This window comes from Diprion similis, chromosome 12 (assembly GCF_021155765.1).
Source record: "Diprion similis isolate iyDipSimi1 chromosome 12, iyDipSimi1.1, whole genome shotgun sequence".
Taxonomy (NCBI): Eukaryota; Metazoa; Arthropoda; class Insecta; order Hymenoptera; family Diprionidae; genus Diprion; species Diprion similis.
Genome location: NC_060116.1, coordinates 4,115,734 through 4,141,579, shown reverse-complemented (window position 1 = coordinate 4,141,579; position 25,846 = coordinate 4,115,734). Strand labels below are relative to the sequence as shown.

The following is a 25,846-nucleotide window of genomic DNA, read 5'->3' as shown; positions in this document are numbered from 1 at the left end:
GGATAGGATCACGATAGGATAAATGCATCTGCGCAACTGTCAAAATATTTGGGAAGAATCAAGTTATGTGTACTTGGCATGACTGATTAGCTATTTAACAGATCTTTAGATGTATTTGGCTATGTATTGTATAAGATGGACTGAATCTTGTTTGTAGTTTAACCCTGTGGTGTATGTAGTTTCGAAGCGTTGTTTACTTTTGGCGTGATCGAAGATTACATGTCGGATTGAAGTGAACCAGATATTATAGCGCCTGGAAATTTTCGATGTTCCCTCGTTATTTGATCACCAAAAACCATCGATCTCGGTGAGTGGCAAAATACATGTATATGTGTACGATTTTACTCATGTTTTTGAATCGTATATTAAATAACTGTTATTCATAACTTTCTCGCTTTCGGATATCGTTCGTTTAGTTCGTTTTCTTCGTCAATGTTTTGGTATTATACATAATTTCGGATAAGATAAAATTGAACACCTATTCTGTCATAATAACATTCAGGTGTACCAGTTATTTTTCACCTTCACCTTGATATATTCCAAAATTCAAGGTTATTTCGACGAATATCGTGATCTCACATCTTAATCCGAACATCAATACTCACGACATGCCATTCACCCGAGTTTTAAATATCTATCAAATTGATATATCATAATTTGTTTCAACTTTTTTGCACAAAATTGATTTAAACATTCCAACGATCTAACAACTCAAAAACATTCATGTGTAAGCAAACAATTATTATACAACAATAAAAATTTGTTTATATATTCTCGTGTTAGGAACTTGTTTCATTTTAATGAATTCATAAATATTTCCTAGTCAGTTTTGACAAACACGAATCAAATTATTTGAGGTCATATGAGAATTTTATTCTTTTTTATAGTAAATAACTGGTCTATTATGTTAAATTTCCTCAAATTTGGAAACAATCACCTTCGATTTGGAATCAGTTCTAGTTTTTTCAATCCCTCTGCAAATTAGGATAATGAATTGATTAAGATTTTGATGTTTATTATACATATATGTAAACAGCTTACTTTTTCCTCTCTTAAACAAGTTGATGGTAAATTTGTGTTTTGTTATTGGTAGTTACATTAATTGCTAGCTTGTGAATGATTGAGCCTGATTTAAATTCTGCATTTTTATGACTGGTGAGAGCTTGACAAGTTTAAGCATAGATGTTTACATATTTTTTCATGTTTAAAGATATTCGTAAGATTGTGATTTGCTTTCAGAAATAACGGTCGGCTTTAGCGCCCAAGATGAGCTCACACCATCACCTGAGTCCTTCATCCGGTGAAATAGAACACATTAATTTTCTATCGGACGACATTGGTGCCTTGTACTTATCAGATGATTACTCAGATGTAACATTGGTTGTCGCTGGTCAACGGTTTAACGGTCACAAGGTGATCTTGGCTGCTCGAAGTCAATATTTTCGCGCGCTTTTGTATGGAGGATTAAAGGAGTCGAATCAACAAGAAATTGAATTGAAAGGAACCACTTTACCAGCTTTCAAAGGACTGCTTAAATACATTTACACCGGTCATATGTCTCTTGCCAATCAACGTGAAGAAGTGAGAATCACTACAAATTATATATCGCCAAAAATCAATTCTATGATGTAGCTAATCACTTTTTCAATGTGTGTCGCTCAGGTAATCTTGGACATACTAGGTTTGGCACATCAGTATGGATTTGTAGATTTGGAAACAGCTGTCTCTGATTACTTGAGGGAAATTCTCAACATCAAAAATGTTTGTATTATATTCGATGCAGCTCGCCTATACCAGCTTGAATTTTTATCTAAAGTAAGTTCGACATTGAAATAACAAAAAGTAAATTGCTCCACACATATGTATTTAGTTTCAATATTATTTTTCATAGTTAAACTAGATACGCAAGTGTTTATGTTACTTGCAATATGTAATCACTGTTCAAATTTTAAATGAAACAACCATCATGACTTCGCATGACAAAATATTTTGAAATGCATTCTCATTCTTGCATATTCAACCTCAAGATGATACTGAAGTCGATAATTTCACAGAACATACTTGAAGAAAGACTATTTCGCACTATTATGCACTATTTCGAAAAATTCGCTTTTCAGTGATCTCAGATTTGACGTAATCTAGTATATTTGTGGATTGAATGTAAACGACTTTCATAGAAAACACATGATCGTTAAATGAACCACCAGGATAGGCTGAAACAATTGTCAAAATCCGTATCAAATCTGTAGTATAAAGAGCGACGTTTTCTTACTATATCACTATCAGTAATTTTTTAACAAGTAATTATTTTCTTTTACAGGTATGTCATGAATACATGGACAAACATGCTCTCGAAGTTATACAGCACGAGACTTTTTTACAACTAAGCCCAGGTGCTTTGAATGAGCTGATAGCTCGAAATTCGTTCTATGCCCCAGAAATTGACGTGTTCTTAGCTGTGCAGGCTTGGGTAAAGGCAAACCCAGATATGGAAGCTAAGGATGTTGTAGGCAAGAGCATTGAATACGTTACGTTGTTGTAAATATCGTCAAAATCGAGTGTGAAGTAGTTTCATTTCACTTAAAATCAGCACATGCCATTTTATTTAAGATTTGAATATAGTGAAAACTGCTTAGCTTAGACATAGTGTATTGAGCTACATTTTACGAATACTGAGAACTGTTTCAGGTCAGGTCAGACTAGGATTAATTGATCTAAAAGATTTATTGAATATCGTTCGACCGACTGGGCTGGTATCTTCTGAGGCTATTTTAGATGCAATTACAGAAAGAACACAAACAAAAGACTCTGAATTGAACTATCGTGGTCGTCTTCTGATCGACGAGAATGTAGCCCATCCCAGACTTGGTGCTCAAGTTTTGCAGGGTGAAATGCGTAGTTTTTTACTCGACGGTGACACCCACAATTACGACATGGAACGAGGGTATGTCATTACTGTTTTAAAAATGATTTATAAGATATTAACAAAGACTCTGGTAAATAAATGTCTCTTCTTGATTTTATTTGAGTTGGCTAAAATTCATCAAATAAATTAGTTATACGTTTACAATTTGTTAAATATATCTCAAGTCTTGAATGAGAAAAACAAATTTTGTCAAATAATTTTGTTAATTATCTAAACTTCACTTACACAGGTACACTCGACATGCTATAACAGATTCTCAAGCACACGGAATTTTAATTAAATTGGGAACGCAATGTATTATAAATCATGTAAAGATGCTTTTGTGGGATAGAGATCTGCGATCGTATTCATATTACTTGGAAGTAAGTATTGAGTGTTAAAATCACTGACACGTTTACATAAATTTTTTTCAGTAATGCAACTTTGATGTGAAATTTTCTTTTCTTTTTCTTTATTATAACAAGACTTAGATCTATGTTATAATTATGTTGTATTGAATTGAGTTTTTTAACTTTAAATCAAGATTCGCAGAAGTAAATCGTCACTAATTTCCCGTAAGGTGGCGAACGATGTCAGAAATCATTTACCTGGTTAAACTGGCCGTTACGTTTTACGTAAATAAAAGAATCACCATATTGTACGAAAAATCTGACGCCAGTCTCTGTTATGAAATTAAAAGATACATTTAAGCACTACACATCCGCCTCACAAATATGGATTGTGAATTCGCATCTCACTGTTTTTGCCTAGGGATATCGAAAAATAATAGTAAAGCGACATACTTGGCTAGTACATTGTGTCTTCTAATTCAGTGCTGTACTTGATTCATGTTAAAATATCATTATTTCTTGTACCAAATTCTTGGTAATGACAGAACAAGATATTTGTTCCATAGACATTCATGCGTATCAACTTGTATATTGAATAAAAATTACAAACTAATTCACACCTACTTGAATTCTTGGAAACCGAATTATGAAAACTTTGTACAGATGCAGTTAAAAATTATATCCATTACACGATAGTCATAATCAAGTTCCTGAGAAGTGGATTAGGCCCGAGATTAATAGTGGATGTCAATCCAAACGGCATATTAACTTTGAAAATAATAAGAAGAATCACTCTAAATGTAAGCAGCTGAATAAGCACTGCAAATGCGATAGCCTTAATATGTTTCTGTACTGCACACTCAAGAAACCAATGAAGCGTATAGTATGTCTGAACGTTAATGAAAATCAAAATACTTGAAATTATTCTATTCTTTTCATTCATAAATAGGTCTACCTAACGGTTTGTTATCATTTATTCTCTTTTTTCTTGAGGTGAAGAAAGGTGCGGAAGGTTGAATGTAAAACGGAACGTGCCCACCAAGTATATTGCTCTGAAATGATTTTTCGATATCATTAGACGAAAGTTGAAACCGAATTCGCAATCCATACTTGTGAGACAGTTGTATAGTGTTTGGCTATACTTTTTCATTTCATAATAGAGACTTGCAATTAGTTTTTTCGCTCAATTTTTTACCCATCTGAAAATAAATACTCGATGGAATGTTTGACATGCATTTTAATGTTTTGCCATGTATTTGACTGCTTTTGTAACATCATATGCTGCCCAAGTAAAAATGCGTACTTAGTACCAAACAATATTTCTACACATTTAGTACTTTTAGTTTATTTTGAAAACTGTTCATTTTAGAATTGTAACTGCGAATCGATATACTGCATTAATGATACTGTAATCAAATTATTGTGAAGAACGTAATCAATTACATGCTTCTGGTAATGCTGGATTCGTAAGTTTACTACTGTTGTATTTTTTACATTAGGTATCGATGGACCAGAAAGATTGGGTTAGAGTAATTGACCATACAGAATACTTTTGCCGTAGCTGGCAGTACCTATACTTTGAGGAAAGAGTTGTCTCTTACATACGTATCGTTGGAACCAACAATACTGTAAACAAGGTAAGTAAAGTATAAACTTTATTCAGAATCTAAGTTTTCACTTAATTTTCCATAACACTACAAAACGTTTGCATTTTAAGTAGAATTAATTAGAATCTGGAATGAAAATTATTAAAAATATTGCTTATATTTTTCAAGGAACAGTTTCAGAACTACCTTATTTAAACGTGAAAAGTTGAAATTCCGCCTATCATTTATTTTATGATTAGGTATTTCATGTGGTCAGCTTCGAGGCATACTACACACACCAGCCAGTCAAGTTGTCTAAAGGTTTTGTTGTACCGATACGAAACGTTGCTACAATGGAGCGAAGTGCTAGTGTTACAGAAGGTGTCAGCAGGTCAGGTACCATAGAATGCATGTTTAGATTATGATACTGAGTCTCACCTATCGTGATGCTTTGGAATTACTTTTGAGGTACTAAATAATGAAATATTGTTACTTTATCCATGAACTGATCATAAACCCTGCGCAATTAGGTCTCGCAATGCTTTGTTGAACGGCGATACATCCAATTATGATTGGGACAGCGGATACACATGCCATCAGCTTGGGTCTGGTGCCATTTTAATACAACTTGGACAACCATATATGATTGACTCTATGCGGTATGATTTTTATGGTTTTTATTCTTTTATGGTTGACATTCTTGCTCAAAATTAATTTTGACTTTGAGAATAGTTGGAAATCCATTTCCTCTTTTTGTTCTTCTTTGGGTTAAAGTCAATTGCCAAAATGAATTGCTAAATTTACGCTTATTATTATCCTTGGCAGGCATATTTACTTGTAAAGTAAATATAAATGAAAATAATTGTTTGATTTCACTAGATTGCTACTTTGGGATTGTGATGAACGTTCTTACTCATACTACATTGAAGTGTCTGGTAATTCATGGGACTGGGAGGTTGTTGCAGATAAAACAAAAGAAGCTTGTCGATCTTGGCAAACTCTTCGCTTTCATCCGCCAAGACCAGTTGTTTTCATTCGCATTGTTGGAACACACAACACTGCCAATGAAGTGAGTTAAAATTCAATAAACTGCATTACTCTTATTTTTTTTTTGGAACTCATCGATATTATCTATACTTATCTCATTGTTGATGTTCTGAAAAAACAGTGAAGTGATGCAGGCATAAGATCCATTTTGAATGGATAACTTCGATCTTTACTAAAGGTATTCATAGTAATACGTTCATTTTATTATATTCATGTAGGTATTTCATTGCGTACATTTCGAATGTCCGGCACAAACAGAGGATGAAAAAGCTATCAACTCACCGACTAAGCGAGTTAAAAAATCAGTGGGAAACACTCTTAATCCCTTGCTGCCACCGCCACCAGAAACTGCAACTGAAGCTGTCAACATTGACAATGAAGACAACTCGACAGATGAATCGTTGGTTGGTTCTGTTGCCTTTTAAAAAAATCCTGACTAGGCTTAACACTGTATTATAAACTAAGAATGTCGGTTAATAATAATGTTTCAACGAGGTTCAAGATTCGTGTGAGTTCTCTTAACAAATTTTTTGTAATCACATTAGTTTAAATTCATTTCAATCTTCTGCCCGGCACATAGATGTGTGCAAGGTCATTTATTGAATACTGGCTACGATTGCGATTGACGCGGCCGATTTTACCTAAAGTCTGCATAAATCGCCCCCTCTTTCGAATATGGGGTGGCCAGTATTTGATAAATGACTTTGTATATCAATAAAAACGTGGTAAAAAGGTCCCAAGTTGTTGTGATACAAAGTGATTCATCTATGTGTACCAGGACGATTTTAGAAATTGAAAATAAGTTGAGGGTACTTACTATTGCAAAAAAAGTCATACAATCGGAGAAAAAATTGATTTTGGTGGAAATCGAGAACGAAATTTTCGACCGTGCCGTAAACAAAAAGCTATTGCGCAATATTAAGTCTCAATTACACCGATTGGGTATTTGACTCTGAAAATTAGAGGAAACCATTTCTAAGAGTTATGATTGTACGGTGTCTTTAGTATAATGAATTTTATGAATAAATATACATGAACACGTATAATCGTATATCATGATGGTACAAATTATATCAGTGCCATAAAAATCTGATTGTGTGGCAAATATAGATATACCTAATGACAACGATCTTTGACTTATTGCAGAGTTACTATTTTTTTAAATTAGTAATATGAGAATGTAATTTTTTATTCCGTTGTGCTTAATCATAGACTTAATTAAAGGTGTTTCAACGTTATATTTTTTAATACGGAATGTTATTCACAAGCAGTATGGCTTGAACATAGAATATCAATACACTGTCATTTTGAAATCTTAAAATCTGGCGCTTGAAAGTATGAAAAATCATTACCATAGACCAACTAATGAACCACAAAAATACTCTTGCTACATCTTATTCATAGTATGAGACGAAGTTATTTATTTATCTAGGAAGTACCTGTAAAAAGTTGTATTTTTCTTCGGATTAGATTTCGTTTTGATATCATTATAATATCTTGTTGTACGTAATTTATGAATTCCTATATTTTTTTCTGATCAGAAATCAATCCACAAAATCTCAAATCATGAATCATTCCAATGATCATGTTATCTAACTTGAATGCTTAAAAGTTAGCACAAATAATGTGTGTAGAAATTGTTATTTTCAATTATTAATAGACCATAGGAGAATAATAATTGCTCAAAATTTTATACAATTCCACATCCTTCTCAGGTTTCACTTCGATATTTTATGATCAGTTTCCTTCTTTATATATGGGTAGATCCATTACTTTTCATCGAATAGTTGCTGGGGTGGGTCACCGATTTGGCTGCCCATTTTTTTCTCGCTCAACTTTTCAGGATCAACTTTTTTCTGACCTACTTTCGAGAAAAAAAATGGGTAGCCAAATGGGTGACCCACCTCCGCAACTTTTCGGCGAAAAGTAATGAATCTGCCCATATATATCTATATATATATATATATTAGGGTGGGCAAATTTTTTTTTTGCGTGAATTGAGAAAGTTCATTTGTGTATTAAAACAAATTCCCGTAAAGAGAGAGCTCTGTAGCTCAATTTTAAAAGATCGCTCACGCGACTTATGTATTCCGTATCTGATTAACATGTGAAAAATCAGAAGGGCAGCGACAGGGGAAGTTCCATCCTATTACCGAATAAGCGCATAGTGTACTAAGTTTTTTTTAAATTTTGTGGTGTGAGTATTACAACCAAATATCTTATTAGACTAATAGGAATTTTTCCTTTATTCCAAGAATCATGAGTTCTTTCTATCGCGATATTTGTACTCTGTCGAATGGTCAGTTTCAACAAAGTATGGTGTTGGAAAAGCACTCGAAACTTCTCCATTCGTAGGCGAATTCCGCCCCTCGATGCGGTCTATAAGAAACCCAGAAGTCGCATGAACAACCTTTTAAAATTGAGCTACAGGGTTCCCCTTTCACGGGAATTTGTTTTAGCACACAAATCAATTTTGTCGATCTACACTAAAAAAAGAAGTTTTTGGGCCACCCTAATATATATGGGTCAGTCCAGCTCATTTCCACCATCGTACACTTCTTGACCTCTTGGATTTGGCCCGCAATTTTTTATGTGATTGTTCTCACTTTGAAAAGCACTATTCTTTTTTTAGATCTTTTCGACACGGTTCGAATTTTCTACAATTTTTCAAAATCATCTTATTGATCGACACAATTTAAAAGTCTGAAAGTCAATTAGATGGTTTTGAAAAATTGTAGAAAATTCGAATCGTGTAGGAAAAATTTAAAAAACAAAAACTAGTGCTTTTCAAAGTGAGAAGAATCATATAAAAAATTGCGGGCCAAATCCGAGACATCAAGGAGTGTACGTAGTGCGAAATGAGTTGGACTGCCCTACATATATATGGAGGTTTGATGTCGATTATTTTTCTAGTCTTCTTCGATCGACAATATGTTACTGTAGAAATTGGGTTGTTGTTGTTGTGTGTTAGTCGGGGATAACCGGACGCTCAGTCCTGCTGGACCATTGTGCCCGGGAGCATTAGGGGTACCCCTAGTATGTAAGAAACGAGGTGAGGTCGGTCAGCTTCGCAAATTGAAGCAGCCTGCCACCCCTATTTCCTCATTTTTCCCTCGTCGGTATAACTAGCTCCAAGGACCTATTTACGCAGTCCTTCGAGCTCACCATACCGGGTGATGAAGTGGAAAGGAGTCTCCTGTTCCTCCCCGCATTTCTGGCACAGAAACTCCTTTCTGAGTCCAAAGTGTGCGAGGTGCCATCTTGTGTGCCAGTGACCCGTAATGAAATTCATCGCGCTTCTCAGCTCGGTCCTGTTGAGTTTGATGAGCGTGGCTGCTAGTGCTTGCGATAGCTTTTGGAATAGGGTCCTCGTATGAGCTATACCCGGTGCTCTGGCCCAGAGTTCCGCGAAGCAAGTCTCCGTGCATTGCTTAGATGGGCATTTTGCGTGCCTTGGGAGATAGGCCGGCAAGGCAGTATAGAAATTGGGTAAAAATGGTGTAGACTATTGTTGAATAAATCAGTTGAAAAATAGGTTCTTAAGTAACTTAGTAACCATTCCTCGTCCTGCTTCTATCTGTACAAAGTTGGTGCTACTAGAGGTATTTGTTCACACGTAATTATTTACTATGTTGAAAAATTTTGCAGTGTAGTGTTTAACTTTAAGAAAATGATGTATCACAACTCATTTTATTTTGCTTTTATTCTCTATTACAGGCACTAACTGTCCAAAATTGAATCCAGCCATTTGTCAAGATCAATTGATTTTACAGGAACCGAAGACTTCGGGATTTTATCCTCTGTTAACAGAATAAATAAATGGTAAAAATGGCATTTCTTACAATAAATGTATGCAAATGCAACAGACTCGCACCTTCAGTTTTAATTGGATAAGTAGGCGGAGCAATTTTAGGCTGGTCAAGCTGAACAGGTTCCTTTAATGAAAGAAGAAAATCTAAATCTTCATCTATGTTTTCCTTTTCTTGAGCCATCTCATGAATTTCAATTGATAATTCAGGTTCAATCTCGCTGTCTATATCTTTATGTTCAGCAACAGTTTCTCTTTTAATATCCATTAAAATTTGGACAATGTTGTTGTCAACCTCGATAGCATGCGATCTAGACTTTTCAGCGAGATTCTGAAACTTTGTCAGCTGATCAGCCTGCAACAAGTATTGGATAGATTACGAACCTTGAGAAGTATATTAAAATTCAAGTGATAATTTACGATAATTTAATCGCTGCTACTTACAGTGAAATATCTATCTTCTACATCAATATATTCAGTGAATGGTATGCAGTTAATATCTCTGGCAAGTTTTTTAACATTCAATGAAAATAAATCTGAATACTTGGAGACTTCGATTGCCCAATTTTTTTCAGACTTAAAGACAAAATGCCCGCCTTCAGATATCGGAACATTCAATAGGGTTTGAAAATCTTTTGCTGGAATTTCTGCATCTGGTATTTCCTCATATTTTTCCCAATTGGACACAACTTGACGACGAGTGCGAGAATTTGCTGTAGGATCATTGATACATATATCAGCCTGCTGAGTTTCTCGTTTCAAGTGGGCAAATTGCGTTTTGTCAGAATTCACATAGTCATAATCTTCTGGATTTAATTTCTTAATGACTGGAGTTTGGTCAGGTTTATTGCCTGAATCTTTTACTGGTTCTGGGAATTTTGAGACCTCATCTTTCAGCTTCGAAGGCTTGCCACCCCCTTTTCTATTCCTATAATTATTTATCGCAATATATTTTTCTACAAGTTATTCTGACTTAACCTAAATGGTTTTTAATCTATATGATTTATTTATCATTTCATCAATTACAACTAAAGTAGCACCTTGGCTTTCTTTGCTCCATTTCATTGATACTAGAATTGAATGTCAATTCTGATAAATATTTATTAAAAATCAAAAGTTTCACTATTCAAACCACTGTTACAACTTAAAGCTGACAGTGGCTGACAGTTCGTATTCAGTTATTCCTTAGGCCACATAGTTTTATAGGTATACGACCGGCCTGCGAACAATTCCTTCCTTTTGATATTGGCCACTTTCCTTTGGCTAGATTTTCACGAGCCGTAAAATACTGCGGCAGCAAGCAACGCGATGCTGCCACAGCGAAAAACTACCTCTGTTGGGCTTAGAACTTAATTTATCTGTACAAAACTTCATTCAACATTAATTATGGTCAGTAAAAAAACCCTAGAGGTGTTATTCTGGGAGGGCATAGACTGACGCCACATTATACGCAGTCCCACCTACAAGGAGTAGTTTTGCTGATTAGAATACCGTCGATATAATCTACACCTGGGACACCTGTATCCAAGAATATTATTACTTATATCTCAATACCTAGATATCTATAATCATGAATATTACTTCTTCGTATCATAATACTTAAATTAATTTCTTAAACTTCCATGCAAATAATATTCTTTATTCTCACTTAAGTATGTATATATATAATTTGAAAGATTGCTGATTCACGTTATTATCCACATTACGATATCCGGAGGATCAAAATTATATTTTTATTTAATGAATTAAAAATCTAGGATTGTTAATTGGAATTAGAATAAGTTCGGCCTACGTATGACATGGGCCTAACCGAAACCACTTATTGGAGCATTATCCCAAAGATATACACACGCTTCATCATATTTCGCTATCCGAATAAATAAATTTTCACCTATTTCTCCAGATAGCCGGATGAATAGACGAAAATTATTCTGCCGATAGCCAGCGGACTAGTCGCTGCTTTTCTACAACACTATCTTTGTCCAATGATGACGTCATAACTTTGCAATTTTATAATTTTAATAAATCGGTGGATGGGGTTAACTATCAAACAGTTGGAACAACAAATTATTGACCTACAAATGATTCTCTATCTATATACGACGGAATTTATTGAAAACATTGAACTGTACATAAATACATAATTTTTTATTATTTTATTTAAAAAAAATCAGTTCACTATGAAACAATTCTAGTGTTCTAGTGTTCTTTGCGAATACCGAAAATACAGTTACGGACGTTTGTTTTCAAATTACCCTTATCTATCAGCGCTTACGTCGCTCAGAGTATGAACCAGAAAACTAGCCTCAAAATAAGGGCATTCACCACGACGTACCGTTTCCAGACCTTAAAATATTGAATTCCACTCTAGAATCACTTTCACAACTAGCGTTCTAACCTAGTGCACAGTAATTAATGGCGGATTGGTAGTACTTGTGTATGAGAGTCGAAAGCGTATATCAGCAAATGTTTGTTGGAGTGAAAAATAAGGTTTCAAAAACTTTCATGCAGTTTGATGTGAAAAACAAGTTGTAGCATGCTACCCCGACCAATGGCTAGAACATACAAGTGTGATTATATCGATAAATAAGTGTTTTCTAAGTGTGCAGTGAATTACTGCAGCGTAGTCCTGCATATTTCGCCGATATATATTGAATTGTAAAAAATTAACCACCGCTTGAACTACGTTAAATATCTTTACGTTTGAGTAAAGTTAGTGGGGGGATATGGGAGACGCACAGATGGGTGTCGCGACGCCCGGAGACGGTCAGCAAGTCGTCAAGGAAGGCTGGCTTCAAAAACGCGGTACAAAATATATGCACGTACATTTACGTACTATGCGCTCCCATACGCATACGTGGTACACGCAGTTACATAGAGTATACACACACACACACAAACACACTCACGTTACAAATATTTACATCGCGTACATTCGTGTTTTATCAGCGATTGTTTTACCATAGCTCATTTTATCCCTTCAATCATCCGCCGAGCTTCTCAAACGTTTTTTTTATACACTTATATTCTGTCTTGACTTTTCTTTTCGTTTCTTCGTCCAGGTGAACACATAAAGAATTGGAGATCACGTTACTTTGTGCTTCGAGATGACGGCACCCTGGTTGGTTTCAAGACCAAACCTGAGCCGCAAATTGCTACAGCTGCTCAGCCGCTCAACAATTTCACCGTGCGTGGTTGCCAAATTATGTCTGTTGACAGACCTAAACCGTTTACATTCGTTATTAGAGGCTTGCAATGGACAACCGTCATCGAGCGAACGTTTCATGTCGACACAGAGCAGGAAAGAGAAGATTGGGTCGCAGCAATCAGGTAATATTTTAAATTCAATTCTACGAAGTTTCTGAAATTATGTCTCCGAAGACTTGCTGATAGGTTCAACGTCACAATTTTAAACCTAGATAATCAATACCTTCGATCGCTGACAAGTGAAAATATACCCTAGAGCAGTTATTTGTTTCGAGACAGTCAGTGTTTGTTAACTGTCTTATATTACGCATGTTTGATTCGGCATGTTTACTTCAGTAGAGAGGCTGGTAGGTTGTTTTCATGCAAAGCTCTTTATCAATTTGAGCCAAGCGATTCAATCGGTATAATTATTACTACAATATTTTTAAAACTCGCTATCTCCGTTGTTGATTAAACAGAAACAATGAACAATTGATATTCTAAGGCGCAATATATCTGCTGTGAATGCTACTTTTCTATGATCCTAGCGTTATATATATATATCTATTATTGGTCAACTGTACTTAGTTTCCTTACTTCTCACATGGTAATCAATGAGTATTATTAATGTTGTATTTTTTTATTTTACTTCCTTTTTCTCATTAATATTATTTGCAATCATATCTCTGAGTGTGCAGAATACTTCTTCACTTCTGATTAATTTCAATATTAAATGAGGTTTTAATTTCTAGAATTGGTTTATTTGTGTCTTTGGTTTTGTTCTTGTATGCTACAAATTGCCAATTTCAAAATAAATACAATTTAATAACTTTTTTAATCACGCAACTACTGCCCCCCTTTATATGGTGTTACCATTGTATGTTTCTTTCAGCTGTGTTCATAGTCTGTATACATAGATTTCAACATATTTTAGGCCACACAGTCAGTCGGTCTCCTATGTTCCTAAAAGTGCCCTATTTTATTTTCTTACCTTATAAGCATTCTAAAATGAAGATTTCCTCTAAATGTACCCTGAAGCAGTCAGTTTTCCCCTAAAGGTCCTTTATTTTTGCCAGTCAGCTAGTTTTTTCTTCATAAACTAAAATGCACTCAAAAAATCAATTTGATGCTTGACAACAATGTTTATACTTTCAACTTAACATAGGAACAAATAAAAATTCACAGAATCTCAAAAATCTTTTATATTTCACAAAACCAATTAATATGTTGACCAATAATGTTTAATTAAGTGTCTTTATCGATGAAATACGTACGCTCAGCCTAAATTACTTTATTTCTACATTTAGTTGGAAATATTAACATAGTTCTCAAGCATCAAATTAATTTTTTTAGTTTATTTTAGGCTACAAAAAAAAACATGATTAAAAAAAATTCGAAAATGTCAATGTATTTTACGTTCAAAATTTCAATTGCAGTCCAGCATTTGTTAATATTATCCAAAAAAATGTTATGTTCACAGGGAATTTCCTTTTTTCTTTCTATAATTTGAACAAATTTTTGGGGTGTAATAGAAAAAATTACGAAACAATCAAAATAATAGTAGTGTGTAGCCTAATTTTCCTTCTTTGGTCATTACAATGAAAACATATTGAAACCCTAATACATTTCCATTTTCACAAAACGTTCACCTATTTCCCCTAAAACTTCCTAGATTGAACACTGTGAAACGTGATATATTCTGTTAAATTTTTTTGTGCTTTGCTTCGAACCACTCAAAAGTAAGCTCAACAGAGTTTAGTGAGGATTCGTGACCACAGTTTTCTTATAGGATTGAGTTCGTCAGGGAAGGTCAATGAAGACCGTTTAACTAAAAATGCAACTAAAGGCATTTTTCTTCATTGACCTTCCCCGACGAACTCAATCCTATAAATCAACAGAGTTTATTTACATACAACTTTTTCATTCAGTTTTTTCCGCTCGTTTCAACAAGTTATTTTATAGATTCTATGAAGTTGTCAGTACTATCAGGCATCAAAATATCGTTTGCAAAGGTTTTGAATTAAAAAATTCTAAATCTGATAAATCTGAAGCTGCATTAGTTTTCATTTCATCTAAGTTATTTTCACGTTTTTGATCATGCTCTGCAATTACTATTACTGCAGAGTTATGGTCTATGTAAAACTGATCTATCTTTCAATTTCCCACATTATGCATCAAATCATTCACTATCAAATAAATAAGCAACTCTGGTCCTGATCATAGTAAAGCATGTCATACAAATCTCGTCAATTCGATTTATTTATAACAGATCGGAATTTTTTACTTGTACCTAGATATGTAGCTGATCGGCTGGCTAGTCAGGAACAGTTGGAGCAAGCGATGCAACCTTCGGCATTGTCTGAGGACATGGATGTAGAGATATCTCCTGGTGTGCGATCAGATTCATGTGGATCACTTGGTGTTGTATCAGGAGACAGTGATGGAGGCAGCATTGATGAATTGTCAGCAAAATTCAGTGTTCAGGGTACATCGAGCAGTAAAAGTACTGGCAAAAAGAAAGTGGCAAGTAGAAAAATCTGAAAGCTTTTTCTAAGCTGCTTAAAATAAACATTATAATGTCTTCCCCTGTTGTTACCACAGACGTTGGAAAACTTTGAATTCTTGAAAGTACTTGGAAAGGGAACATTTGGTAAGGTGATTCTGTGCCGTGAAAAAGCCACCGGTCATCTATATGCCATAAAAATTCTACGGAAAGAAGTAATCATCCGAAAGGATGAAGTTGCGCATACATTGACGGAAAATCGTGTCCTTCGTACAACCAGTCATCCATTTTTAATTGTATGTACACATTAATCATCGATTTATCCTCCCATTAGTTATATGGATTTTTTTCAGTTTGTTTTCGTTTGTTCTAAGTATACTTGTAATTATCGCTCGATATAACTCATTGTTACTAAATTATTCCTTTCTCAGTCTCTGAAGTACAGCTTCCAGACAGCCGACAGACTGTGTTTTGTTATGGAATATGTAAATGGTGGCGAACTATTCTTCCATCTTAGTCGCTCCAGAGTATTTCCAGAGGATCGTACGCGTTTTTATGGGGCAGAAATTATATCTGCCTTAGGATACTTGCATTCCCAGGGTATTATCTACCGTGATTTGAAACTTGAAAATCTTCTACTGGATAAAGATGGCCACATCAAAATAGCAGACTTTGGTCTGTGCAAAGAGGATATCACGTATGGTACGTGAGCTGTAAGACTTCGGTAGTTTGCATTCCAAAATACTTAGGGTTCATATTTCGACACAAAAAATCATCTCGATATTTCCACAAATTGTTTTTATCATATCGTGATTACTTTTCAAGGGAGGACCACTAAAACATTTTGCGGTACACCGGAGTACCTAGCTCCTGAAGTACTCGAAGATAACGACTATGGTCGAGCAGTAGATTGGTGGGGTGTTGGAGTTGTTATGTATGAAATGATGTGCGGTCGACTTCCATTTTACAATCGTGACCATGAGAAATTGTTCACCTTAATTATTATGGAGGAAGTCAAATTTCCAAGAGCTATCAGTAATGAAGCTAAGGATATGCTTGGTGGTTAGTTGAAACCGTTTTATTTTTAATTAATAATTTAGGTTTTACATTTATATAAGTATCGATTTATAATGTGAAAAGTAATGTGAAAATGACTACATATTGCATATTTCTTAATTTATTACTTGCAGGATTACTAATTAAAGATCCAAGTAAAAGACTAGGAGGGGGTCCAAACGATGCGAGAGACATAATGAATCATGCATTCTTTTCATCCATCGATTGGTCTGACTTGGAGCAAAAAAAAATTCCACCACCTTTCAAGCCTCAAGTAACATCGGATACAGACACACGGTATTTTGACAGTGAATTTACAGGAGAAAGCGTAGAATTAACGCCTCCAGATCAGGGATGCTTGGGCAGCGGAGGCGGATTAAATTCCATCGCTGAAGAACAGGAACATTTTCCACAATTTTCGTACCAGGAAAGTCATTCAGCAGCAACATCCTCGATTGTCTCGATCAATCACTGACCTTATGTCTTATACAGAGAATTCAAATCCTCAGCTCTAAATACGGTGATTCGGTGCTCTATAGCCTCTGATTTTTTACTAATAGGTATTATCAAGCTACTCATATAATCTACATGCAATCTAACTTTGAATATATTCATGATTTACATTTAAAAAAAAGAGAGAATCAAGTTTGCAATAATTGTTTCAAGAGAAATTACAGATTGCTGACTCACCTTGCGTCAAACATCAATCCGAGAATGTACCTTATATGTGGGGGATGATTCGGGTACAAAAATAATTGTATAAAATGATGAGCAAAAAAGCCTTTTTCAAAAGTATTGGTTATTCATAATAATGCCTAGTAATTAAATATCTTATTACCACGTAATGAGATTTGCGGTGAGCGAAAAAAACAAAATAAACCAGGAAATGTAATAATGTGTTATTTATCCAGAATATTAATGGAAATTTTTTATTCTGTTATGAACGATAAATTGGGAATTTAGGAATTTTAAATTTTACAGAAACTTTAGTTTCAATATTATTACTATTATATTTATTTATTTTTTTCTCTCACCGTGTTATATTAATGAATACTGATAAGACGGAAAATGAAAATTGAATAAAAAAAGAAGGGGATAAACAGAAAACGATAAGCAAATGAAACCAAGTAACATTAGCCAAGAGGGAATTATACATATTATTATTATACACTATAATAACTATATTATTATATATACATATATTTATATTTTAACAATTAAACGATCATACAGTATACAGACTTGCAATGTATATTCATTCCTTGCTTTGTACGCGGGTTGCCATAGCTAAAGTTCTACAAACAAAAGATCATTAATGGAACTCGATTTGAACTGGTTGTTCTGGTGCCCCACAAGCTTAGAACATAAATACTCGGAGTAACCCTTGCCATAGTTTGTGTACACAATAAAATATTTGACGGTGAATTTTCCAGTTAGAAACCAACTTCGAAGATATTGTTCGAATTCATTGATCCAATCGCGTAAAAACGTCTCGTGATACATTCTAAGCAACGTAGCTAACTCATTGTAAGTCTGAGACGCTCTAAGAGATTCAATCTCTATACGAACTAGAGATCAGTGCTTTCTAGGCAACAAAAATCTCCGCAAAGACGTGTCTATTCGATATACGGCGTCTTCCAGATGTCTGGTCAAGGATGCCTGAGTTGCTAAAGTAAACGCTTCGTTTCACCCCTCATTTTATGCCTTCACTGTCCTTTGGCAAGTGTTGTCAAATTAGGAGAATTTCACCTAAATTTAGGAGAAATTGAAAGCTCGCGGAGAACGTATCTAGGAGTTTTTTCGGGAGGAATTTTAGGAATTGTTAGATTTACGCTTTGCTCGCCAACTTTGCAGTTTTTGCTGGTTACGTTTGTTATTATTCTGTGCGACAAGTACGGTAAGCGAAACCCGTTCATTTACCTATGTGAAGTTGGCCTGCGATCTTCAAATTTCCTAAAAATTTTTACAACAAGAAATTGCTCCGGATTTGCTCTTAATTGCTCTGTATTTTTTATTATTTATTATTTCCTGAAAATCGACAAAAACCAAAATGCATTTCCGGGAGCGGCCAGATGACTCGCGGATTTTCGAAAACCATGGAATTTTCGAAAAATTCCTGTATCAAGTAATTGCTCCCAATTGCTCCGAAAGTCTTATTATTTGATTCACACGGTTTTCGAGAAAAACGAAAAAAACGATTCGGTCACCCGTGGACCAGAAAAATGGCGCCAAACTCAAAAGACCGTTTGGAAAGAACCGATGGTTATTCCAACGAAATAGGGTACGCTTGGAATTGCTCCTTATTTGCTCCCGGATGTTCTATCATCATTTTTGTGAATTGTTTTCGCATGGTTTTCGGCTAAATCGTTAAAAATCGGAAAAGGGGTTGTCGCGAGGCAAAGTGTGGTCAAAGTCGATTTTACGCGTAATACAGACAAATGAAAACAGAAAATCGATAATTGATACTAATTGCTCCTGCATCGTTAGTAATTGCTTCGCAAATTTCTTAATTTGCCCCTTCATAGTTTTCGAGAAAACTGTGAAAAAGGTTTGGAGGTTAGCTCGACGAGCGACGAATAAATTGCTTCTAATTGCTTCTCAAATGTTTATAAGCATGCATGCTTCGAATTCAAACATTTGCTCCAGCCTAATTATCGAGAAACCTGAAATAAAAAACCCAAAGCCGTTCGTAAGATCTGTAGGCGTTGACTGAGGATCTGTAGGTAATGTAGAAAACAGCGAGATTTGTTTCGGTTACAATTTGATTGAATCTGATACTGGTTAGTTCCAAATAAGCTATTTCGCGGCGCTGGAGTCGTTTCCAATCGGCACAGCCTGTCAAGCGAGTCAGCTATCCAGTTAGTATCGAGATCAGTGCCGAAGAGGATAGTTGAATTCGTTGAATTGCTTAAATGTCCGTGCTGTCAACCTCCGTCCGAGTGACGGAGAGTATTGTACTACACAAGATTCGTCAATGTTAACAATTTCTGTGTACCAATTGCTCTAAAAAATCTCAAGAACGAACGATACAGTTGAGTTTAAAAAAGTGAGTGACTGTAATTTGCGTGATACTATTTAACCCCTATTTCTTTGTCCGGAATACTGCCACTGCAGTAGACTCTTATTGAACAATACATCATTTACGAGTTCTAAAGGTTTTTTTATTACTGTTTTTCCTGTACAATGATCTGGTTGACACTCTAGAGTTTCGTGTCATACGTACGTACCTCCTAGAAGTTGTTTAAATGCCTTGATTAAAAATCGCTGTGTCATTTTACATGTATAATATTTGCAAATCAGGTTACCGTCATCTTTCTTTATTTGTTATTATTCTCGTATCTTATTGCTAGGCTTACTTACAGGTGTATGTATACATCCATGCACAACTTACACACATTTTTCCTCTTCAAGGAATCAAGTTCTCCATCGTAAACTGTCTTTCTAAATTTTTTATTTTTCAAATATATCAGAGCAGATCAGGTTGTGAGAATAACAGTGTGTAAAGAATATTTTAATGAAATGTGGAAATAGGATTTAACATTCTATTTATCATTTCAAGAGGTTCTACCTTCAACGTAAGGTTTCTATAAAAAAAAGTACATATTTCAGGCGATTAAACCCAGAAAAAAGAGTCGTGTGAAAATTAAAAAACATATAGTAATAACCTTGTTTGTAAATCATGAAACATTTAACCATAGGGAACTGATTTCTAAATCTGGCTTATTTATTTTTTAACAATTTTTCCTAATTATGCTGATTCGAAGGACAAGAGGAATCGTAATGATATCACAAATATTCAGTGCATGCAATCCAATGTAAATATGTAACATGAACTTTGATTATTCTAACATTCAGTGTACTCATGTACACGTAGTCTGAGTCACGTGTTTTCATTATCCATAAGCCACAATGGATAAGTGAGGCGATCTCGCAGTGGGGATATCACGTTAATCGTTAATCGCGTCTTTGTTTCTAGCAGTACATACACAATGATTCGCACATCAATCCTGGTTTTGGGAATCTTGGGTTCAGCCTTAGGAATTGATCAGTATCAACCAGAAGCTGTGCACATCGCTTATGGAGGTAAAATTTGGTATTTCTAATACATAAATCAATGGCCTATTATAAATTTCCTTGTACATAATTCGGTTATAATACAGGTCGACAAAAAAAAAAACTTGTTTTTTCTAGGTTTCTGTTTTAATGCATAAATTCTGATGCTAGGCATGGAAAAATCAGCACCAGAATATTCATTCTTAGCTCTTAAAGTATAGTTTTGTCTGTTTTACGTCGATAAGTAAGTTTTAAAGATTTTAAATAATTTTACGAGCAGCAGGTGGAAGTAATTTGATCAAAACGGTAGAAATTTGCATATCACTCGCGTAAGGCTCAGTAGTGAGTGTTTACTTGTCTATCAAAGCTTTAACAATCGTTTTTATGTATTAGTGAGATAGAAAATGGTGTCAAGACAGTGTAAACAGGATGTTGATTCATTCTGTTTTATTTGCGGTGAATACATCAAAGTAAGAAGCAAAAATTTTTTTTTTGGCAACAAATTTAAAGCTTTGTGATGCTCATCAAGCCTACTTTAACTTGCGAAGACGGAATCAAGATAAAAAATGAATAGCTTACTTTGCTTATGTTAATTTCAAATTATATCTAAAATTAAAAACGAAAAAAGTTTTGTACATATTTATATTTTTGTAACTTGAATACTGAATGAATGATTGTTATTACTACACGGAAAAATCATCAGAATTAATCTCAACTGATCTCAATTCTCATACAAGAATATGATGGGAGATTATATTTGGGGTTTAATAGGAGAAAGTTCATACAAATATAAGAAAATCACTAAAAATATTTATTTTTAAACTTGTTTTTTTATTATTTTACATTTGTATGCTGTTACTAATCATTATTCTTGAATTAAAGAGACTCCGATGTTCAGCAAAAGTTTATCTGATTGTAATTTCAAATAAAATGATGAAAAATCCAAACATTTTTCTTAAGCTCTGGTTTCTACAAAATTAAACTTTGATAAAAAAAAATTATTTTTTCATTTATTAGTAACATAGAAGAAACCAAAATTTGACATTCATAAGTCAGACCCAAAAATCGTGTCGACCGGTGTAATCCATTAAGCTAATGCCTTTCAATTTTCATTCAGTTATGAAAGATATGATTGAACATGATTGTATATTATCAAGTAATAGTCAAATTTAATAAATTTTACACAGATAATGTGCACGACATCTCCATCACTTGGACTACGATGGATAAAACTGAACAATCCATTGTTCAATATGGTATTAATGGTTACGCACTCACAGCCAAGGGTAATTCAACTCCATTTGTCGACGGAGGCCGAAAAAAACACAAGCAATACATACACAGGGTATTGTTGAAAGACTTAACACCGGGTAGTAAATATGGTAAGAAATTTTCTTATTTCTTTTAAGCAAGATCTCGGGCTATCTTATATTACTATTACTAGTATTATATTTATACCCAATTTCGTTTCATTTTAAATCACAGTGTACCAATGTGGAAATGAGTATGCATGGTCAGACATGTTTTATTTTGTAACTGCACCGGCTGACCAGGCAACATGGGCTCCCCATGTCGTTATCTTTGGGGATATGGGTAATGAAAATGCACAGAGTCTGCGCAGGCTACAAGAAGAAACTCAGCGCGGTCTGTACGATGCAGCAATCCATGTAGGTGATTTTGCATATGATATGAATACAAACAATGCCGCTGTCGGAGACCAATTCATGCGGCAAATTGAATCGATTGCAGCCTATCTGCCGTACATGACAGTGCCTGGTAATCACGAAGAGAAATACAATTTCAGTAACTATAGGTAAGAATAGGTATTTTTAAATACTTTAGCTTTGAATGATACTCTTTTAGTAAGTGTGCTTGTGAATGTCAAACACATTCTTTATAGAGCTCGCTTTACAATGCCCGGAGAATCGGAAGGCCTTTGGTACAGCTTCAATATGGGCCCGGTGCATTTTATCGGCATTGAAACAGAAGCCTATTATTTTATGAACTATGGACTGAAACAGCTTGTTAAACAGTATGAATGGCTCGACAATGACTTGCGCGAAGCCAATACACCTGAAAATAGGTAAGATTTCATGTAAGATTTGTTTTTTGCCTGATGTTTTTTCATTCAGTTGAGAAATCGAACGACAAATTTTATCACAGAGCCAAACGCCCCTGGATCGTTACTTTTGGACACAGACCGATGTACTGCAGTAATGCTAACGCCGATGATTGTACAAATCATGAATCCCTGGTTAGAGTTGGATTGCCACTTTTCCACTGGTTCGGTCTGGAAGATTTGTTTTATAAGCACAAAGTGGACCTGGAAATATGGGCACATGAACACAGCTATGAACGCTTGTGGCCTATGTATAACTTTAAGGTATTGCGTGGAACAATTGATACTCAACATAATTAATTCTGGAACAGTACACTATTTTGTTGGACTATTCTAATGGTACACGTGGGTCGTTGGCGATGCAGACTACGGTAATTAAAAAAGGGTCTTCTAGTGGTGGATCGTTTGCATGCTCGACAGATGTTTACGTTCTACCAGCCGTAGGTAAACTAACAGATTTCGAAGCGCCTGCGGCAGTAAACTACCCCTACTACAAACTTTTGTTTACAGAGCATCACGAATGCGCTAGGTAAATAGACTTCTACAGAATTTCCCATTGGTAAAGTGCGGAGGACGCAAACGACCCATGTGTACCGTTCTAGGGTGAAAATGATCATTTTTTACATTCCATGAAATTGTCAACTATTATTTGAATTTTTATTTTTTATACATTACATTCAGGTGTACAATGGATCGTACGAGCAACCGTACAGAAATTACAAAGCTCCAGTGCATATAGTGACTGGATCTGCTGGTTGTAAGGAAGGAAGAGAAAAGTTTATCCCTAATAGGCCAGACTGGTCTGCATACCGTAGCTCTGACTATGGATATACCCGTTTGAAGGCATTCAATACAACTCATCTGTACCTAGAGCAGGTCAGCAACTTTCCTCATACAGACAACCGTAATTTTTCGGCCTGTTATGTTGCAACAAGGGTCTGAAACGAGTCCTCATTAAGCTTTGAATGACGATTACATTACAGGATGAGGAAAAAATATGGGAACCTCTAGAAAACTTGCAACATCATCTTCACAGGTCATTTTGAGATGAACATTTATTGATTTCAGGATCGGAAAGAGTAGGAAATTTAACGGTTTAATATTTTTTAAGGTCTGCTTTGCAACAATAATGTGGATAATTTTGAGGATCCGCATTTCACGCTAGATGTTTCAAACAAAAGTTGTCAGGTTTGGTCAGGATGATCTGATAAGCTTTTGAAAGTTGATCTTGAAGTCAAGGTTCAATCAGATTGTCCTGACCAAACTTGACAACTTTCGTGTGAAACATCTTGTGGGAGATGCGGATCCTCAAAATTATCTGTATTATTGTTACGAAGCATACTTTTGACTTTTATTCGACCCATACAGGTCACAATAACCCCGGACCTTAATGCATAGTTGAACATAAAATTTCTCGCTCTTTCCAATTCTGGCACGAAAAATGGGGGTTTCCATTTGAGAAATCAAAGGTGATCTCAAAGTGACTTAGACGATGAGATTCAGGGTCCAATACCTTGTTAAAAATTACTTAAGATTTAACTTCGGTTGTTTTTTTGTTTTTTTCAACTAACCCCGCAGGATGTCTAAAGGTTTCCATACTTTTTCCTCACCCTGTATAATGATGAAACAAACTTGGAAACTAGCACTTATTCAACCATATATCATCTCTTTACCTACAGGTATCTGATGACAAACAAGGAGCAGTTTTGGACCAATTTTGGTTAATCAAAGATGAATTTTCGCCGAAATATACTCTAAATTAATTTTAAATAAATAACTAACATTTTGATATACATGCATGATATTGCCGTGTTGGCCCGAATATAAATCGAGCTTTTTGGCAAGCGATTTTACTCTCAAAAACCGTACTCGACTTGTATTCGGGCTCAATTTATATTCGGGATATTTTTAGGGGATTTGCATTATCAACTGGAAATTTCGTTATCGACCGATAATTGTAATATTCTCGCAATGCAATGTGCGTGCGCGCCTAATCTCGAAAATCGAAAATTTGAACTTCGATTTTTTCGAAGCATCAGCCTGAAGTTGGAACGTTAGAAGAAACAAACCGTTTTCTTGGATGTTTCGTGCGTGCAATAATTGCAAAAACGTATTTTCGGAATGCAAATAGAGTCGATTGTTGGAGTTCACAGACAAATGAAACGAATAAAAACGTTCGACATAATTTCTAATGCGAACTTTAAACTAATAGTTGCGTGGAAAGTCGAAAACATCAACAATTGCCGAGTTGCGTTAAAGTACGGTAATATCGGAGAAAAATTTACGCGATTGGTGTAAATTGAAGCAAAAGCTAAAGTATTCTGAAATTCGACTCATATTCGGATAAAAAAAAAAGTCATCAATCAGAGGTTAACAATTGGGGGTCGACTTGTATTCAGGCCAACATGGTATGTTTTCTTTTTAATTTCATTAATCTTGTTTTCTGCGCTACCTTCGTCAACAATTCAATTATTTTGTAGTTCTTATGAGATAACTAGTGCTTATAAAAATTACACAATATTCTCATCTTTCACAGGAAGTAGCACAGAAAATAGAATTTGTGGCATCTGCGCATGTAGGGACAAGTAGGGCTGAGGGCTTGTGCGACACTTTATAAAAAAAATAATTATTTTAACATTGTACTTCAGTTCACGTATTTAAAAGTAAGCGATCATTGATCGATCCAACTTTGGCAAACTTCGAAGTTCTTGTTCTTGTGAGAAGTGAATTTTTTATCTTAACGAATAAATAAAAATGAAAATCATTACGATAGTTTTGTTTATCTTTAAAGTCTTGACTCATCACCAAAAGTGCGTATTTTGTTCTGTTTTACCATGTGAATAAACTAATTGCTTCAATTCCTTTACAAAGACAACAAAAATCAGTTTTAGAAAAAGTTGTTGGTCAGAAAAATCAAACGAACGAATGACTAATCCAATATTTTAATAATGTATTTGAAAAAGTATACAGAAAAATAATATCATATCGAATTCGACCACACTTCGCCTAGTGAAAGGCTTCTTTTCGGGTTTTCTTGTCATTTTATTGAAAAACCAATAGAATAATTGGAAGCAATTAAGGAGTAATAAAAAGCAAATGTCATTTTCGTTGAATAACTATCGGTTTGTTCCAAACACTTGTTTGAATTTGGCGCCATTTTACTGGGGCTCAAGTAATCGAACCCTTTCTTTTTTTTTTGGTTCTTCTTGTAAACCGTATGGGAGAAAGTAATA

The 25,846-nt window shown here is 34.9% G+C and overlaps 4 protein-coding genes across 7 annotated transcripts; 3 read left to right on the top strand and 1 right to left on the bottom strand.

Annotated features, from left to right (window-relative positions):
* Positions 1 to 9: 9 nt before the first annotated feature.
* On the top strand, positions 10 to 9,711 carry LOC124413507 (BTB/POZ domain-containing protein 9). Of its 2 annotated transcripts, XR_006929882.1 has the most exons (12): positions 10 to 307; positions 1,240 to 1,581; positions 1,663 to 1,815; positions 2,321 to 2,510; positions 2,689 to 2,944; positions 3,156 to 3,288; positions 4,755 to 4,892; positions 5,102 to 5,232; positions 5,372 to 5,500; positions 5,721 to 5,910; positions 6,107 to 6,396; positions 9,606 to 9,711. XR_006929882.1 is itself a non-coding variant. In XM_046894134.1 (11 exons), exons 2-11 carry the CDS (start codon positions 1,267 to 1,269, stop codon positions 6,311 to 6,313), a joined length of 1,842 nt encoding a protein of 613 aa, XP_046750090.1. In that variant the 5' UTR covers positions 10 to 307; positions 1,240 to 1,266; the 3' UTR covers positions 6,314 to 7,017. The 2 variants fall into 2 exon arrangements, 1 of the variants encoding a protein (XP_046750090.1); XM_046894134.1 differs by lacking the exon at positions 9,606 to 9,711 and having other exon boundaries at positions 6,107 to 7,017.
* LOC124413510 lies at positions 9,496 to 10,868 on the bottom strand. 2 transcript variants are annotated; one of them, XM_046894137.1, is made up of 4 exons: positions 10,737 to 10,868; positions 10,141 to 10,624; positions 9,763 to 10,051; positions 9,496 to 9,688 (listed from the first exon to the last, which is right to left on the bottom strand). In XM_046894137.1, the coding sequence occupies exons 1-4, from the start codon at positions 10,754 to 10,756 to the stop codon at positions 9,609 to 9,611; spliced, it is 873 nt and encodes a 290-aa protein (XP_046750093.1). In that variant the 5' UTR covers positions 10,757 to 10,868; the 3' UTR covers positions 9,496 to 9,608. The 2 variants fall into 2 exon arrangements, with proteins under 2 accessions (XP_046750093.1, XP_046750094.1); XM_046894138.1 differs by having other exon boundaries at positions 9,763 to 10,027.
* Positions 10,869 to 12,019: 1,151 nt separating this feature from the next.
* Positions 12,020 to 17,678, top strand: LOC124413508 (RAC serine/threonine-protein kinase). The gene is made up of 7 exons (XM_046894135.1): positions 12,020 to 12,501; positions 12,759 to 13,026; positions 15,177 to 15,405; positions 15,484 to 15,681; positions 15,817 to 16,087; positions 16,211 to 16,447; positions 16,576 to 17,678. The coding sequence occupies exons 1-7, from the start codon at positions 12,423 to 12,425 to the stop codon at positions 16,914 to 16,916; spliced, it is 1,623 nt and encodes a 540-aa protein (XP_046750091.1). The 5' UTR covers positions 12,020 to 12,422; the 3' UTR covers positions 16,917 to 17,678.
* A 1,677-nt stretch (positions 17,679 to 19,355) lies between these two features.
* Positions 19,356 to 25,199, top strand: LOC124413346 (acid phosphatase type 7). Of its 2 annotated transcripts, none has more exons than XM_046893875.1 (9): positions 19,356 to 19,487; positions 20,418 to 20,524; positions 21,682 to 21,876; positions 21,980 to 22,307; positions 22,395 to 22,577; positions 22,658 to 22,877; positions 23,295 to 23,489; positions 24,293 to 24,418; positions 25,023 to 25,199. In XM_046893875.1, the coding sequence occupies exons 2-8, from the start codon at positions 20,431 to 20,433 to the stop codon at positions 24,374 to 24,376; spliced, it is 1,299 nt and encodes a 432-aa protein (XP_046749831.1). In that variant the 5' UTR covers positions 19,356 to 19,487; positions 20,418 to 20,430; the 3' UTR covers positions 24,377 to 24,418; positions 25,023 to 25,199. The 2 variants fall into 2 exon arrangements, with proteins under 2 accessions (XP_046749831.1, XP_046749830.1); XM_046893874.1 differs by having other exon boundaries at positions 19,357 to 19,487; positions 20,421 to 20,524.
* The last annotated feature ends 647 nt before the right edge of the window (positions 25,200 to 25,846 follow it).

Bases quoted from the DNA above. Each gene is read 5' to 3' on its own strand.
- LOC124413507 (XM_046894134.1), top strand. From the start codon at position 1,267: ATGAGCTCACACCATCACCTGAGTCCTTCATCCGGTGAAATAGAACAC. The intron at 1,816-2,320 runs GTAAGTTCGACA...TTTCTTTTACAG, and splicing joins AGCTTGAATTTTTATCTAAA to GTATGTCATGAATACATGGA. The intron at 5,501-5,720 runs GTATGATTTTTA...TGATTTCACTAG, and splicing joins TATATGATTGACTCTATGCG to ATTGCTACTTTGGGATTGTG.
- LOC124413510 (XM_046894137.1), bottom strand. From the start codon at position 10,756: ATGGAGCAAAGAAAGCCAAG. The intron at 10,052-10,140 runs GTAAGTAGCAGC...TACTTGTTGCAG, and splicing joins TAGAAGATAGATATTTCACT to GCTGATCAGCTGACAAAGTT. The intron at 9,689-9,762 runs GTGCGAGTCTGT...TTCTGTTAACAG, and splicing joins TTATCCAATTAAAACTGAAG to AGGATAAAATCCCGAAGTCT.
- LOC124413508 (XM_046894135.1), top strand. From the start codon at position 12,423: ATGGGAGACGCACAGATGGGTGTCGCGACGCCCGGAGACGGTCAGCAA. The intron at 13,027-15,176 runs GTAATATTTTAA...ACTTGTACCTAG, and splicing joins GATTGGGTCGCAGCAATCAG to ATATGTAGCTGATCGGCTGG. The intron at 15,406-15,483 runs GCAAGTAGAAAA...TTGTTACCACAG, and splicing joins GTACTGGCAAAAAGAAAGTG to ACGTTGGAAAACTTTGAATT.
- LOC124413346 (XM_046893875.1), top strand. From the start codon at position 20,431: ATGATTCGCACATCAATCCTGGTTTTGGGAATCTTGGGTTCAGCCTTA. The intron at 22,308-22,394 runs GTAAGAATAGGT...CATTCTTTATAG, and splicing joins TACAATTTCAGTAACTATAG to AGCTCGCTTTACAATGCCCG. The intron at 22,878-23,294 runs GTATTGCGTGGA...CATTACATTCAG, and splicing joins GGCCTATGTATAACTTTAAG to GTGTACAATGGATCGTACGA.